Consider the following 18,014-nt stretch of genomic DNA (forward strand, 5'->3'; position numbering starts at 1 on the left):
CGACGGAAGATCGTATTTGGGAGATTTCTGGTTCTTCATCTGCCTCAAATCTTGTTCTGTAGGTTCTGGCAACTACAAAAGAAAAAAATCAAAATTATATAACACTTACTAAACCCCTTAAAGCTTAAATTTGAAAGCATACATAGCACAAAAATGGAAAAAAATGAAATTCACAAACAAAATCAGAAACAAGGTAAAGAAGTGTATATCATACCAATTCAATGTGACCATGAGGGAAATAGAAAACTCTGTCTTGAACACAAGGAACATCCATTAATGGCCCTGCACAGCCTCCATAGCTCTTTAAACAAATCATCACCAGCCCCACCTGCCACAAAACAAAACACAAACATGTTGGAAACTTTGCATGGTTTTTTTCAGACCAAAAGTTGGAAACTTTTTTCTCTCATTTTTGCATTAAGCTCTTCCTTAGTAACCTCCATGTTCACAAGGCAAAAAGGGTCATTCACTTCATATTGAAAAATTAAAGGAAAACATTAAAAATGAAGGGTCCCAACAACATTAGTCAATTGCTGAAAGAACACAGACATTACTCTTTTTCAGCTCAACACTCACATTAACCAAACATGGTAATAACAAAACCACATGAAAATAAATAAATAAGTGGGAGATATTGAGCAGAGGAAGAGATATTATTAGATCCATTAAGACTTAAAAGAGTCAACTATCTAACGTAAAGAGTCAACCATAGTCTCTTGAAACTCAGCTCCAAGATAGCCACTAGAAACATGGAACCAGTTATCCAATAACAAGTAGTTTGCCACAGTACCAGAAATATATAGATAATAATAAGAGACAATCAAGAAGACATGAAAGGAGAGAATGAAGGGCACAGACCTCATTTTGGATCCTGTTGCATAAAGATTCAACCAATTGATTTCTGTCAAATCCCATATTAACCACTTCCTGAAGAAGCTCTTCGTCAATCTGCAAAACCATGATATTGGTGGATTTTGTAAATGAATAAGTGTGAGTATCAAAATTGTTTAAGGTGGAGTTAATGTCAAAAATAAAAACCAGGCAAATTGATAAACATAAGGACACTATTCTATTCTTTATCAGAAGGTAAGATAAAGAACAAATATGTTCCTTTTGCTTCACTCAAATTTTAACTCCAGTTGGCACAGTCTCAGAGAAAGAACAAACTTTGAAATGCTGAATTCAATGATAGGAATATTTAGGAACATGAAGCTTAATAGTTGACAATAGTTGATAAATTGCCATGAGCCACGAAAATACTGCAGCACATATAATCCACATGCAACAAAAATAATTAACATGAAATCAGTAAACTACTCTAGACAAATGAATAATAGGCCCCATTAGTACTTGATTTTTTTTTATTAGAACATTACCATTTACCAATACAAAGTAAACTGCTGATTAAGAAAGCAACAATCATTCACATACAGATCCAAGAATCAAGCAGCTGACTGGTCAATAAATATATTATGTAGCCTAACTTATTTGAGAATAAGCATACTCAATGAAAAGGTTTCTGCCATTTAATCACTAAATACAGCTAAAATCAATATCTAACTATTCTAACCCTTACCTCTTTGTTGATCAAATACACAAGACTTGTCCCTGTTTTTCTCTTGAGCCCAAAACCTTAACCGTTCCAAGAACTAGAATTTTGGTTACATTTCACAAGGCCATTCGACCAAATTAAACACAGAGGAGAGAAAATCACTCACCTCTCTTTGCTTGTGGTGGTAGTTGTGTTAAAAGAAATTGAATAAACTGGAAAAAATGGAGCAAGAGAATTATCAGAATTTTGAATTAGAGGAGAAAAGAAAGAAGATGAAGTCGCTGTTCTCACCTAGCAAAGAAAGTCGAAGAACAGTTGGGTGAGTGGAACGCAGCTCCCTCTTAAGCTTCAGTCAGCTCCCTCCTTGGCCATCATTCTCTTTCTCTTGGTGCTATGATTGATGAAGAGCCAAAAACTTGAAGAACGCTCCTGTTTTTGCTCCCTGGTGCTTTGGCTATTCCTCTGTTCCTTGCCCTCTCTCTACTGTCTGTGAATTCATGAGGGAGACAGACAGAGACACAATGTTATATTATGATTATGGGTATTTTTCTTGTAGTGAGTTCTCCTATGTTATGTTAGATAGATTGAAGAGGAGGTACCTGTCACAAATTTGAACCTATTCCATCAAGGGTGATTTGTTTAATATGCCACTAAACAAGTCAATCGGTATCTAAATAGACATGTTACTTGTGCAACTTGGAAGGAGAAGCAAATTACAAGCAGAATGCAAACATTCAACTGAGATTGAAGTGCTTGAATAAACTCCAGAAGTACTTACTTGAGAGGATCCTCAGTGCTTTCCCCAACATATGCAATAGCAGCAAAGTGCATCACAGCATCAAACTTATTCTCCAAAAATATTTTATTAACCTGGTAACCAGTTAAGTAGAAAATCTTTCTTGGGTATTCTCCACATACGTTTCAATCAAAGTTAAAAATATGACAACAAAATATTTCTAGTGATGAGGAAAGTGGGTAAGGATACAGATGTCTGATCTCCCAAGTCAACATATATAAATTGAAGCCTTCCTGGTTCTGGAAATAAATTTTGAAGAACTCTGACGGCACCCATATTTCCTCGTGACAGATTGTCCTGCCAAAAAGGAAAAAACAATGTTATGCTTGTCGCAACCACACTGATAAGTGCATTTGATTTTGTCAGAGAAATATTTCATTTTTATTAATAGACATACTACTATAGTGACACGATAATTTTCCTTCAGAAGCCGAAGCGTAGCATGTGAACCAATGTAGCCTGCACCACCTGTTACTAAAACATGAGTTACCCCAGGTTCGCGAATGGCAAACTGGAAAAGGGGGAAAACAGAAACGAAAATGATAAATTAGCTTAAATAAATAAAGAAAATTAGCTTTAGAGAAGGCAAACTCTTATATCAGGATAGTTCAAAGAAAGAAGAAATCTATAACTGAAAAATATATATATCTTGTCTTTATAATTTTTCCCTTACAAACTATCCCCTTTTCTCCTTCTTTCAACTATCTGGCTGACAAAAGTTGTGAACGGTAATTAAACATAACCAAGCTTCACTCTTTATGGACAAAAAATTAAAATAGTTCATATCATTCATCAATTCATCTCTATCAACAATCTACCACTTTTATGATATTTTTCAAAGGGTAATAATCAAACAGCTATGAAACTATAATGAATATGCACATCTCTGGTGTGGAGGGGACAAAAAAAGGGAAAAGAAGCAAAGACATAAAAAGCTCTCAAAGAAAACATGTGTAAGATGACTAGCGATTACCGGACTAGTGGAACTCAAAGATGGAGATTGCTTGATCATGATAATGCATAATGCTGTTAATCCAGCAGCAAGAAAAACTTTTCCAAGAAAATTGCCTTTCCTTTTTGGGTCAGCATAATCCAAGCCTAAAAGACAGAAAAACAGGAGAAATTAAATTGAAGAGGCCACATCTATGATAAGCTTAACAAATCCAATGGCATGAAATAAATTACAGAACTAGACAATGATTCGTCGTAAGCAAAAAGTGAAATTTAAACAAGAAAAAATCAACAAGAATAATAACAAAAATAAGAATAATAATTCAGTTGACACATGGTGAAATTTAATACATGTACTATTTTAATACACAGGAGAAGTCATGACTTGTTAATACATGTACTATTTTAATTTCATGATGGACTCATGCATGTGAATGAATTCAATTTAATTGATGGCTCAAAATCATGATGGATTCATGTGTGAAGGCATTCAATTCAATTAATGACTTGTTAATATGTGTACAAATTCAATTTCATGATGAGTTAGATAAGCATGCAAATATTAGGAATTTTTAAATCTACCCACACCTTTCTCAAATTATGATCAATGTATATTTAGTGGTATAATACAATTGAAGTCATTGTTTTTATGCCCCAAATTAATGTCTTTATAATTTTTTGATTTTGGAAATTAACTATTTCGGTATTTTCCTTTAAAGATACATTAATTTAATTTATTGTCCTTAAACATACCTTATTAAATTATTAATATGTTACTACTTTATACTTGATTGGTAATTAAGAATAAATGTTAAATAATGATTATTAATAATTATGATGACAATTAGTAATTAATATGATACTAATCAAGTTCAATTCAAATTTTAAAACATAAATTATTAATTCGTTTCTAGAATACTTTTTCAAAAGAATGATTTCAAAAAAGTAATACTGGTGAGATTATGTGATAATTTCTTTTATTAAATATAAATACATAAAAATTATTTGTTAGTAATTACACGTATGTTAAAAATATTTGTTGATTATTAGTATCATTATTCAAGTAAATAATATACAATTTAACTTTCCAACCTTGCTTGAAAAAATTCTTAAATGAGACAATATTTTGCTTTATCATTGTGCTTAATAATAATGATGATAATAAATGAATAATACGTTACTAATTAGTTTTAAAAGTGAATAACTTCAAATACTTGCTCATTTAAATACGTTACAAAAAAAATAATTGATCTCCAACCTCTTCTCTTTTCCCAAATCTAAGTCGTAGCCCACAATACTCCGTCTGTCTTACATATATGCTAATTCACAAAAATGAAGCAATTTTGGTCAAGTGAAAGTGAATACAATACCAAAAAAAAAGTCAATTTTATTGACTCTCTCTCCTTTTTATTTGGGTGTGATTTGTAGATTGGCAATGGTGATGTGATGGATTGAAACCAATAACATCTCTGCACAACTCATGATAATCAGAGAAGAGATACCATGATTTGTCAAGTTCCGAAACTCCAAACAAAAATGAAAAAAAAAGCTTAACCGAGCTTCATGATAGGTCAAACTCCAAAACTTCAAACATAACTCAGCTGCATTCAAGAGAAAATTAAATATTAAATTCTCTCTTTAAACTTTTCTTTTCTTCCTTTCCTTCATTCTTTTCTTCCTAAAACTTTAATCTACTAAAGTAGTCAGCAACATGTTTGACTAATGCAAATACTTTTCATGGAATTGGTATACACACAACTAATCATTTATTGTTTCTTCTGTAATTTGGAGTGATAATTAAAGAAGAATCCAAATAGCAATTTTAGGATTAAACAGCGAATTTATACTGGCTTAACAACTAAAAAGATAATTCCAATTAGGCGAGTGATTACTTTAGATTCCAGAGTCAATCATAATATATAGTGCAATTATTCTAAAAGATCAATCTATATAGTAGATATACAGCTCAATAAATTGTATTCATGGCAGCAAGTTTGATCCATAAAGAAATCAACAAAATAAAACTCACGGTTTGAACATGCAAGCATCGAAAAAAGCCCAGATAACAAAAAAAATGAAATTCATTGTTTGAACATAGGGTAAACACCTAACCTAATGTCAGGGGTGTGGACGTCAGAGACGATGATGGAGAACGCGGCTATGTTGTTGGATTGGAGGCGGCGAACACAGGGGTCACGGAGGCTCATGACTTGAGAGACGGCGGCGACACTACTGTTGGAGGCGGAAATAGGGGCGTTGTAATCAAGGTCACGAAGGCTAACGACGGCATAGACGGAGATAGAGAATACGGCTACGCTGGCGGATCGGAGGCGGTGAACACAGGGGTCACGGAGGCTCAGGACGTGAGAGACGGCAGCGACACTGCTGTTGGAGGCAGAAACAGGGGCGCTATAATCGGGGTCACGGAGGCTAACGACAGCATAGACAGTGATGGAGATGGAGATAGACGAAAGCATGAGAGATAGAAGGGATCTGGCAGTGTCGGTGAGCAGTGATGAACAGCGGCAGTGAACGGCGATGGTAGGAGAGGTTCAGATTTGAGGGGTTGGATATTCAGGAGTCTGACTTAGAACAAAAGACAATCACTAGTGTTTTGGGAAGAGAACACTGATGGAAAAGGGAAGAGGTTTTTTATTTTAATTTTGTATTAATTTTAATAAACAAAAATACTTAACCATAGTTAATCATATATGATTAAAGTATATGCGTATTCGTATTTGTATACAAATAATATTTAATATACTTTTGAAATATATTAAATTTTAAGTTTTTTAAATTATTTAATTATTAATTGCTAGAATTAATGATGCCACATGTCTATATTGTATTGGTCCACATATACAAGGTATGAGTTTTATCACAAATGTTGGAGTATGAGAGCTGATGAGCGGATAATTTATACGCTTTTTGACATTGTTTTTAGTATATTTTTAGTAGGATCTAGTTACTTTTAGGGATGTTTTCATTAGTTTTTATGTTAAATTCATATTTCTGGACTTTACTATGAGTTTGTGTGTTTTTCTGTGATTTTAGGTATTTTCTGGCTGAAATTGAGGGACTTGAGCAAAAATCAGATTCAGAGGTTGAAGAAGGACTGCTGATGCTGTTGGATTCTGACCTCCCTGCACTCAAAGTGGATTTTCTGGAGCTACAGAACTCGAAATGGTGCGCTTCCAATTGCGTTGGAAAGTAGACATTCAGGGATTTCCAACAATATATAATAGTTCATACTTTGGCCAAGGATAGATGACGTAAAGTGGCATTCAACGCCAGCTCTCTACCCAATTCAGGAGTTCAGCGCCAGAAATGGATCAAAAACCAGAGTTGAACGCCAGAAATGGATCAAAACCTGGCGTTCAACTCCACAAATGGCCTCTGCACGTGGAAAGTTAAAAGCTCAGCCCAAGCACACACCAAGTGGGCCCCGGAAGTGGATTTATGCATCAATTACTTAATTCTGTAAACCCTAGTAGCTAGTTTATTATAAATAGGACATTTTACTATTGTATTAGACATCTTTGGATTATATTTTGATCTATTGATCACGTTTTGGGGGCTGGCCTCTCGGCCATGCCTGGACCTTTCACTTATGTAATTTTAACGGTAGAGTTTCTACACTCCATAGCTTAAGGTGTAGAGCTCTGCTGTTCCTCAAAGATTAATGCAAAGTACTACTGTTTTCTATTCAATTCATCTTGTTTCGCTTCTAAGATATTCATTCGTACTTCAATCTGAATGTGATGAACGTGACAATCATCATCATTCCCTATGAACGCGTGCCTGACAACCACTTCCGTTCTACCTTCGACTGAATGAGTATCTCTTAGATCTCTTAATCAGAATCTTCGTGGTGTAAGCTAGAATGATGGCAGCATTCAAGAGAATCCGGAAGGTCTAAACCTTGTCTGTGGTATTCCGAGTAGGATTCAATGAATGAATGACTGTGACGAGCTCCAAACTCGCGATTGCTGGGCGTAGTGACAGACGCAAAAGGATAGTAAATCCTATTCCAGCATGATCGAGAACCGACAGATGAATAGCCGTGCCGTGACAGGGTGCGTTGACCATTTTCACTGAGAGGATAAGATGAAACCATTGACAAGGGTGATGCCTCCAGACGATTAGCCGTGCCGTGACAGGGCATTTGGATCATTTTCCCGAGAGAAGACCGAAAGTAGCCATTGACAATAGTGATGTATCACATAAAGCCAGCCATGGAAAGGAGTAAGACTGATTGGATGAAGATAGCAGGAAAGCAGAGGTTCAGAGGAACGAAAGCATCTCTATTCGCTTATCTGAAATTCTCACCAATGATTTACATAAGTATTTCTATCCCTCTTTTATTATATTAATTTCGAAAACTCCATTACTATGTTATATCCACCTGACTGAGATTTACAAGGTGACCATAGCTTGCTTCATACCAACAATCTCCGTGGGATTCGACCCTTACTCATGTAAGGTATTACTTGGACGACCCAGTGCACTTGCTGGTTAGTTGTGCGAAGTTGTGAACCATGGTATTGGCATCATGTTTTTGGCGCCATTACCAGGGAAAGAAAGAGCGATGAATTTTACATAATCAAAGTGTAATCACAATTTCTGCGCACCAAGTTTTTGGCGCCGTTGCCGGGGATTGTTCGAGTTTGGACAACTGACAGTTCATCCTGTTGCTCAGATTAGGTAATTTTCTTTTTGTTTTCTTTTCAAAAACTTTTTAAAAAAATATTTCAAAATTTTCTAACCTGTTTTCGAAAAAAAAAATTTTTAGATTCAAAATTTTTAAGAATGAATTCTAGTGTTTCATGAAGCATGTGAAGCCTAGCTGGCTGCAAAGCCATATCTAAATTCTTTTGGACTGAGGCTTCCAAACCATCAGCACAGAGGCAAGTTACATATTTGATAAGTAATGAGCAGTATATTCTGATATCTTGCTGAAGCTTGGCTGGCCATTGGCCATGTCTAGTGTTTTGGACCGGAGCTTTCATTGAAAGCTTGGCTGGCTAGTGAGCCATGTCTAATTCCTGGACTGAAGCTTTAGACTAACATGGCAAGATTCCTGGAATTCATATTAAAAATTTTGGAATCCTTATTTTTTCTTTTACGAATAATTTTTGAAAAAAAAATCCAAAAAAATTTAGAAAATCATAAAAATCAAAAATATTTTTCTGTTTCCTGTTTGAGTCTTGAGTCATGTTATAAGTTTGGTGTCAATTGCATGTGCATCTTGCATTTTTCGAAAATTCATGCATTCATAGTGTTCTTCATGATCTTCAAGTTGTTCTTGGTAAGTCTCCTTGTTTGATCTTTGCATTTGCATGTTTTGTGTCTTTTCTTGTTTTTCATATGCATTCTTGAATTCTTAGTGTCTAAGCATTAAAGAATTCTAAGTTTGGTGTCTTGCATGTTTTCCTTGCATTAAAAATTTTTTCAAAAATATGTTCTTGATGTTCATCATGATCTTCATAGTGTTCTTGGTGTTCATCTTGACATTCATAGCATTCTTGCATGCATTCATTGTTTTGATTCACAACTTTCATGCATTGCATCATTTTTCTTGTTTTTCTCTCTCATCATAAAAATTCAAAAATCAAATATATATCTTTCCCTTTTTCTCTCATCAAATTCGAAAATTTGGATTGACTTTTTCAAAATTTTTTAAAATCAAGTTGTTTCTTATGAGTCAAATCAAATTTTCAATTTGAAAATCTTATCTTTTTCAAAATCTTTTTCAAAAAATCAAATCTTTTTCAAATTTCTTAGTTATTTTCGAAAATTCCAAAAATATTTTTCAAAAATCTTTTTCTTATTTTTATTCCAAATTTTCGAAAATAACAATAGCAATTAATGTTTTGATTCAAAAATTTCAAGTTTGTTACTTCCTTGTTAAGAAAGATTCAAACTTTGAGTTCTAGAATCATATCTTGTGATTTCTTGTGAATCAAGTCATTAATTGTGATTTTAAAAATCAAATCTTTTTCAAAAACTAATTTCAATCATATCTTTTCAAAATATCTTCTTATCTTATCTTTTTTTCAAAAATTTGATTTCAAAATATCTTTTCTAACTTCCTAACTTCTTATCTTTTCAAAATTTGTTTCAACTAACTAACTAACTTTTTGTTTGTTTCTATCTTTTTCAAAACTACCTAACTAACTCTCTCTCTCTCTAATTTTCGAAAATATCTCCCCCTTTTTCAAAATTTCTTTTTAATTAAATTAATCATTTTAATTTTTTTATTTGATTTTTCGAAAAACTACTAACCCTTTTCAAAATTAATTTTCAAAAATCACTAACTCTTTTTCAAAAAATTATTTTCGAAAATTCCTTCTCTCTCATCTCCTTCTATTTATTTATTCATCTACTAACATCTCTTCCTCACATCACCAAAAATCCGAACCCTCTTTCTCTCTCTCTGAGTTCAGATTTTCTTCTTCTTTTCTTTTTCTCTTCTCTTTCTTATGAGTAGGGACAGAAAAAAAAGGCATTCTTGTTGAAGCTGATCCAGAACCTGAAAGGACTCTGAAGAGGAAATTAAGAGAAGCTAAATTACAACAATCCAGAGACAACTTGATTGAAAATTTCGAACAAGTAAAGGAGATGGCAGCCGAACCCAACAACAATAATGCAAGGAGAATGCTTGGTGACTTTACTGCACCTAATTCCAATTTACATGGAAGAAGCATCTCCATTCCTGCCATTGGAGCAAACAACTTTGAGCTGAAACCTCAATTAGTTTCTCTGATGCAGTAGAACTGCAAGTTTCATGGACTTCCATCTGAAGATCCTTTTCAGTTCTTAACTGAATTCTTGCAGATATGTGATACTGTTAAGACTAATGGAGTAGATCCTGAAGTCTACAGGCTCATGCTTTTCCCTTTTGCTGTAAGAGACAGAGCTAGAGTATGGTTGGACTCTCAACCTAAGGATAACCTGAACTCTTGGGATAAGCTGGTTAAGGCTTTCCTAGCCAAGTTCTTTCCTCCTCAAAAGCTGAGCAAGCTTAGAGTGGATGTTCAAACCTTCAGACAGAAAGAAGGTGAATCCCTCTATGAAGCTTGGGAGAGATACAAAGGACTGACCAAAAAGTGTCCTTCTGACATGCTTTCAGAATGGACCATCCTGGATATATTCTATGATGGTCTGTCTGAGTTATCTAAGATGTCATTGGATACCTCTGCAGGTGGATCTATTCACCTAAAGAAAACGCCTGTAGAAGCTCAAGAACTCATTGATATGGTTGCTAATAACCAGTTCATGTACACTTCTGAGAGGAATCCTGTGAGTAATGGGACGCCTATGAAGAAGGGAGTTCTTGAAATCGATACTCTGAATGCCATATTGGCTCAGAATAAAATATTGACTCAGCAAGTCAATATAATTTCTCAGAGTTTGAATGGAATGCAAGCTGCATCCAACAGTACTCAAGAGGCATCTTCTGAAGAAGAAGCTTATGATCCTGAGAACCCTGCAATAGCATAGATGAATTACTTAGGTGAACCTTATGGAAACACCTATAATCCATCATGGAGAAATCATCCAAATCTCTCATGGAAGGATCAAAGGCCTCAACAAGGCTTTAATAATGGTGGAAGAAACAGGTTTAGCAATAGCAAGCTTTTTCCATCATCCACTCAGCAACAGACAGAGAATTCTGAGCAGAATCCATCTAGCTTAGCAAACTTAGTCTCTGATCTATCCAAGGCCACTGTAAGTTTCATGAATGAAACAAGGTCTTCCATTAGAAATTTGGAAGCACAAGTGGGCCAGCTGAGTAAAAGGATCACTGAAATCCCTCCTAGTACTCTCCCAAGCAATATAGAAGAGAATCCAAAAGGAAAGTGCAAGGCCATTGACATAACCAAAATGGCTGAACCCAATGAGGGAGAGGAGGACGTGAATCCCAAGGAGGAAGACCTCCTGGGACGTCCAGTGATCAATAAGGAGCTTCCCTCTGAGGAACCAAAGGACTCTGAGGCTCATCTAGAGACCATAGAGATTCCAATGAACCTCCTTATGCCCTTCATGAGCTCTGATGAGTATTCCTCTTCTGAAGAGAATGAGGATGTTACTGAAAAGCAAACTGCCAAGTTTCTTGGTGCAATCATGAAGCTAAATGCCAAATTATTTGGCATTGATACTTGGGAAGATGAACCTCCCTTGTTCACCAATGAACTAAGTGATCTGGATCAACTGACATTGCCTCAGAAGAAACAGGATCCTGGAAAGTTCATAATACCTTGTACCATAGGCACCATGATCTTTAAGGCTCTGTGTGACCTTGGTTCAGGAATAAACCTCATGCCACTCTCTGTAATAGAGAAACTGGGAATCTATGGGGTGCAAGCTGCTAAAATCTCATTAGAGATGGCAGACAATTCAAGAAAACAGGCTTATGGACAAGTAGAGGACGTGTTAGTAAAGGTTGAAGGCCTTACATCCCTGCTGATTTCATAGTCCTGGATACTGGAAAGGAAGAGGATGAATCCATCATCCTAGGAAGACCTTTCCTAGCCACAGCAAGAGCTGTGATTGATGTGGACAGAGGAGAATTGATCCTTCAATTAAATAAGGACAACCTTGTGTTTACAACTCAAGGATCTCTCTCTGCATCCATGGAGAGGAAGCATAAAGAGCTTTTCTCAAAGCAGAATCAAACAACGCCCCCACAGTCAAACTCTAAGTTTGGTATTGGGAGGCCACAACCAAACTCTAAGTTTGGTGTTGGGAGGTCTCAACAAAGCTCTGCACATCTGTGAGGCTCCATGAGAGCCCACTGTCAAGCTATTGACATTAAAGAAGCGCTTGTTGGGAGGCAACCCAATGTTTATTTATCTAATTCTATTATTGTTTTTCATGTTTTCTTAGGTTAATGATCATGTGGAGTCACAAAATAAACAAAAAATTTGAAAACGGAATCAAAAACAGCAGAAGAAAAATCACACCCTGGAGGAGCATCTGCCTGGCGTTCAACGCCAGAACAGAACATGGTTCTGGCACTGAACGCCCAAAATGGGCAACATCCTGGCGTTGAACGCCCAGAACAAGCATGGTTCTGGCGTTCAACGCCAGAAATGGCAGCAAATGGGTGTTGAACGCCCAAAATGGGCACCAACCTGGCGCTGAACGCCCAGAGTTGCGTGCAAGGGCATTTTGCATGCCTAATTTGGTGCAAGGGTGTAAATCCTTGAACACCTCAGGATCTGTGGACCCCACAGGATCATCTCAGGATCTGTGGACCCCACAGGATCATCTCAGGATCTGTGGACCCCACAAGATCCCTACCTACCTCATCATCTCTCGTCCCATTCATGATCATCCCTTCTGTTTTCCATTTACCACTCACATCCATACACCCACTACCTTCAAAATTCAACATATGGCCGAAATACACACCTCCCTCCATATCTTCTTCTTCTTCTTCTATTCCTTCTTCTTTTGCTCGAGGGCGAGCAACATTCTAAGTTTGGTGTGGTAAAAGCATAGCTTTTTTTTTTTGTTTTTTGCATAACCATTGATGGCACCTAAGTCCAGAGAAACCTCTAGAAAGAGGAAAGGGAAGACAAAAGCTTCCATCAAGGGTCTATAGCTCAGTGGTAGAACATTTGACTGCAAATCAAGAGATCCCTGAGATATCTCAGGGGATACATTTTCTTCCACACAATTATTGGAAGCAACTAAGGGTGGAACATCAAGAGCACTCCATCATCCTTCATGAAATAAGAGAAGATCAAAAAGCAATGAGGAAGGAGCAACAAAGACAAGGAAGAGACATAGAAGAGCTCAAGGACATCATTGGTTCCTCAAGAAGGAAACGCTACCATCACTAAGGTGGATTCATTCCTTGCTCTTATTTCTTCTGTTTTTCGTTTTCTATGTGAAGTGCTTATCTATGTTTGTGTCTTCATTACATGATCATTAGTAGTTAGTAACTCTGTCTTAAAGTTATGAATGTCCTATGAATCCATCACCTCTCTTAAATGAAAAATGTTTTAAGTCAAAAGAACAAGAAGTACATGAGTTTCGAATTTATCCTTGAACTTAGTTTAATTATATTGATGTGGTGACAATGCTTCTTATTTTCTGAATGTATGCTTAAACAGTGCATATGTCTTTTGAAGTTGTTGTTTAAGAATGTTAAATATGTTGGCTCTTGAAAGAATGATGACTAGGAGACATGTTATTTGATAATCTGAAAAATCATAAAAATGATTCTTGAAGCAAGAAAAAGCAGCAAAGAACAAAGCTTGCAGAAAAAAATAGGCGAAAAAAAAATAGAAAGAAAAAGAAAAAGCAAGCAAAAAAAGCCAATAACCCTTAAAACCAAAAGGCAAGGGTAAATAAAAAGGATCCCAAGGCTTTGAGCATTAGTGGATAGGAGGGCCTAAAGGAATAAAATCCTGGCCTAAGCGGCTAAACCAAGCTGTCCCTAACCATGTGCTTGTGGCGTGAAGGTGTCAAGTGAAAACTTGAGACTGAGCGGTTAAAGTCAAGGTCCAAAGCAAAAGAAGAGTGTGCTTAAGAACCCTGGACACCTCTAATTGGGGACTTTAGCAAAGCTGAGTCACAATCTGAAAAGGTTCACCCAATTATGTGTCTGTGGCATTTATGTATCCGGTGGTAATACTGGAAAACAAAGTGCTTAGGGCCACGGCCAAGACTCATAAAATAGCTGTGTTCGAGAATCATCATAATGAACTAGGAGAATCAATAACACTATCTGAACTCTGAGTTCCTATAGATGCCAATCATTCTGAACCTCAATGGATAAAGTGAGATGCCAAAACTATTCAAGAGGAAAAAAGCTATAAGTCCCGCTCATATGATTGAAGCTATGTTTCATTGATAGTTTGGAATTTATAGTATATTCTCTTCTTTTTATCCTATTTGATTTTCAGTTGCTTGGGGACAAGGAACAATTTAAGTTTGGTGTTGTGATGAGCAGATAATTTATACGCTTTTTGACATTGTTTTTAGTATGTTTTTAGTAGGATCTAGTTACTTTTAGGGATGTTTTCATTAGTTTTTATGTTAAATTCACATTTCTAGACTTTACTATGAGTTTGTATGTTTTTCTGTGATTTCAGGTATTTTCTGGCTGAAATTGAGGGACTTGAGCAAAAATCAGATTCAGAGGTTGAAGAAGGACTGCTGATGCTGTTGGATTTTGACCTCCCTGCACTCAAAGTGGATTTTCTGGAGCTACAGAACTTGAAATGGCGCGCTTACAATTGCGTTGGAAAGTAGACATCCAGGGCTTTCCAGCAATATATAATAGTCCATACTTTGGCCAAGGATAGACGACGTAAAGTGGCGTTCAACACCAGCTCTCTACCCAATTCTGGAGTTCAGCGCCAGAAATGGATCAAAACCAGAGTTGAACGCCAGAAATGGATCAAAACCTGGCGTTCAACTCCACAAATGGCCTCTGCACGTGGAAAGTTAAAAGCTCAGCCCAAGCACACACCAAGTGGGCCCCGGAAGTGGATTTATGCATCAATTACTTACTTCTGTAAACCCTAGTAGCTAGTTTATTATAAATAGGAAAATTTACTATTGTATTAGACATCTTTGGATTATATTTTGATCTATTGATCACGTTTTGGGGGCTGGCCTCTCGGCCATGCCTGGACCTTTCACTTATGTAATTTTAACGGTAGAGTTTCTACACTCCATAGATTAAGGTGTAGAGCTCTGCTGTTCCTCAAAGATTAATGCAAAGTACTACTGTTTTCTATTCAATTCATCTTGTTTCGCTTCTAAGATATTCATTCGTACTTCAATCTGAATGTGATGAACGTGACAATCATCATCATTCCCTATGAACACGTGCCTGACAACCACTTCCGTTCTACCTTCGACTGAATGAGTATCTCTTAGATCTCTTAATCAGAATCTTCGTGGTGTAAGCTAGAATGATGGCGGCATTCAAGAGAATCCGGAAGGTCTAAACCTTGTCTGTGGTATTCCGAGTAGGATTCAATGAATGAATGACTGTGACGAGCTCCAAACTCGCGATTGCTGGGCGTAGTGACAGACGCAAAAGGATAGTAAATCCTATTCCAGCATGATCGAGAACCGACAGATGAATAGCCGTGCCGTGACAGGGTGCGTTGACCATTTTCACTGAGAGGATAAGATGAAACCATTGACAAGGGTGATGCCTCCAGACGATTAGCCGTGCCGTGACAGGGCATTTGGATCATTTTCCCGAGAGAAGACCGAAAGTAGCCATTGACAATGGTGATGTATCACATAAAGCCAGCCATGGAAAGGAGTAAGACTGATTGGATGAAGATAGCAGGAAAGCAGAGGTTCAGAGGAACGAAAGCATCTCTATTCGCTTATCTAAAATTCTCACCAATGATTTACATAAGTATTTCTATCCCTCTTTTATTATATTAATTTCGAAAACTCCATTACTATGTTATATCCGCCTGACTGAGATTTACAAGGTGACCATAGCTTGCTTCATACCAACAATCTCCGTGGGATTCGACCCTTACTCACGTAAGGTATTACTTGGACGACCCAGTGCACTTGTTGGTTAGTTGTGCGAAGTTGTGAACCATGGTATTGGCATCATGTTTTTGGCGCCATTACCAGGGAAAGAAAGAGCGATGAATTTTACATAATCAAAGTGTAATCACAATTTCTGCGCACCAAGAGCAATCACCTATTTTAATTATTATGATGATTCTTTCTTATATTTCAGTAAGTCAATCATCAATAATCAATAATTATTATCATTATATTATTCTACAATAGATTGTATTATGGCATCAAATTATATTCTAATAATATTCTATGTTATATTTTTTTTAGTAACTATTATTATGATTTTTTCTTATATTTTAGAGAGTCAATCACAAAAAATTAATAACTCAATAATCATTATCATTATATTATTCTACAATTGGTAGCATTTTGGTGCCAAGAATGTTGACATGGCGCGTTCTGGTGCCAATATGCATACTTCTCTCTTCTCAATTTATTTTAAAAAATATCTTCATTATAATTATACTAATTGCCAACTATTAATATTTTTAATCATTCTAATTATATTAATTGTCAATCATTCAAACTGTAAATCATTATAATATAATTTTTAATTAAAATAATTAGTTATAAATATGATATTAATATTAATAACTTTATTAATATTTTCTATTATGTATGTGCATATCCTATTAGTATCAAATTGATATTGATATGAATAATTAATTCTTAAAAATAATTTTGTGCTACTAAAAGTTATATATAGTATTTTTTTGTGGTTCATGAGTCAAGATTTAAAATTCAAAGCATTTTGTTTAATTTTTTAATTTGTTATTCTTTCTTAACTACTTCACATAATAAAAATATATTTTTCGTTTTTCATTGAAGTTTATCCTTTTAAGATACAAGTTATAATTCTTTATGATATTTTTTTATGTAATCATTATATTATTCTTTTGATAATTTGATAATTTGATAATTGTTTTTACTTAAATTTATTCTTTTCATCTAACGTTCCAATACGATTTTCCTTTGTCGCAATCGTTTACAATGCACCACACTTATCAAATACCACATCGAGTTGTATTCACTGATTCAGGTTCTAGTTACATAGATGTAAGAGTTTATCAAAGGGGCAATACACTCTATTTTACTGAAGAATGGTTGGATCTACTCATATATTATGACTAACCTAATGGAATGTTGGTAAAGTTAGTTTTCTTAGGAGGAACTTAATTTTTGATTGAGCAATTGCTTGCTTCCAAGGAGTTTTACAAGCCAAGTTCAAATTCCATTCTCTCCATACTTTTTTCATCTGCTAGAAAATCTTTGAAGTAGAGCATATAATGAGATTGTATTTTCTCAATTTAGGTTGAATTTTCAAAGAATCATGTTAGATTTTGAGATGTAATTTCAAAGAATAGTAATGTGTTTAAACTTTATTTTAAATTTTTTTTGTAATAAAAAATAATTTGATAACATTATGATTCAGAAACAACCAGCCTTCTGGTGCGTCAAGGCAATGTCATTGATGAGAATAAAGGTCAAACTTTAGTTTCTTGCCGTATTATATGGATAATGAATGTTGAATCTTATTTAACAAGAGGATGGTTTGTGTAACACCCTACCCCACGTAGCTTTACACCTAGGTCATAAATCAAAGGTGGTGAGGTGCTATGACCTCTAAAAGCAAAATACATACAAATATATAGCAAGGATAATATATCTAAGAGCCTTGAAAGAAAGGTACAAGCAAGAAAAATAAAACTGAAATCGCACCGCTCTCGAAAAGCGTTAAGATAGAATGCTTATACAAAAAACAAAAAAGACATACATATAGATATGGAATTCCAAACAGAGTTGTATAACAAGCTCTAGTCTCAACCTGCGAAGCAAAGGCCGACTAGAAATATATATGTATGTATATATATATATATATATATATATATATATATATATATATATATATATATATATATATATATATATATATATATATATATATACAACCCAAAAGAAAATATAACAAAAGTAAAATCTTATTTTCTCCAAATCAACCTCTCAAAGGGATATACAAGATAACAATACAAAAGTGGAGAATGTAAATATACATATGCTAAATACAAAATGAAGTCCCCAAAATGAATCTTCGCTTCCAAGAAATCAATCCAGTACGCTCAGTGAGGTGCATCACGT

The 18,014-nt window shown here is 35.3% G+C and overlaps 1 protein-coding gene and 1 non-coding gene across 2 annotated transcripts; both read right to left on the reverse strand.

Annotated features, from left to right (window-relative positions):
• Positions 1 to 689: 689 nt before the first annotated feature.
• LOC112771714 (probable UDP-arabinose 4-epimerase 2) lies at positions 690 to 3,447 on the reverse strand. Its single transcript, XM_025816527.3, has 6 exons — positions 3,322 to 3,447; positions 2,746 to 2,859; positions 2,538 to 2,645; positions 2,331 to 2,422; positions 859 to 948; positions 690 to 741 (listed from the first exon to the last, which is right to left on the reverse strand). The coding sequence occupies exons 1-6, from the start codon at positions 3,358 to 3,360 to the stop codon at positions 690 to 692; spliced, it is 495 nt and encodes a 164-aa protein (XP_025672312.2). The 5' UTR covers positions 3,361 to 3,447.
• Positions 3,448 to 10,319: 6,872 nt separating this feature from the next.
• LOC112774747 (small nucleolar RNA R71) lies at positions 10,320 to 10,427 on the reverse strand. The gene has a single exon (XR_003189210.1). It is a non-coding gene; the product is annotated as a small nucleolar RNA R71 (small nucleolar RNA).
• Between the last annotated feature and the right edge of the window lie 7,587 nt (positions 10,428 to 18,014).

The sequence above is a fragment of the Arachis hypogaea genome, chromosome 18 (genome assembly GCF_003086295.3).
Source record: "Arachis hypogaea cultivar Tifrunner chromosome 18, arahy.Tifrunner.gnm2.J5K5, whole genome shotgun sequence".
NCBI lineage: Eukaryota > Viridiplantae > Streptophyta > Magnoliopsida > Fabales > Fabaceae > Arachis > Arachis hypogaea.

Coding starts and splice junctions, on each gene's coding strand:
- LOC112771714 (XM_025816527.3), bottom strand. CDS start 3,360: ATGATCAAGCAATCTCCATCTTTGAGTTCCACTAGTCCG. Junction 2,646..2,745: donor ATTATCGTGTCACTATAGTA/GTATGTCTATTA, acceptor CCTTTTTGGCAG/GACAATCTGTCACGAGGAAA. Junction 949..2,330: donor AGCACTGAGGATCCTCTCAA/GTAAGTACTTCT, acceptor ATGGTTTTGCAG/ATTGACGAAGAGCTTCTTCA.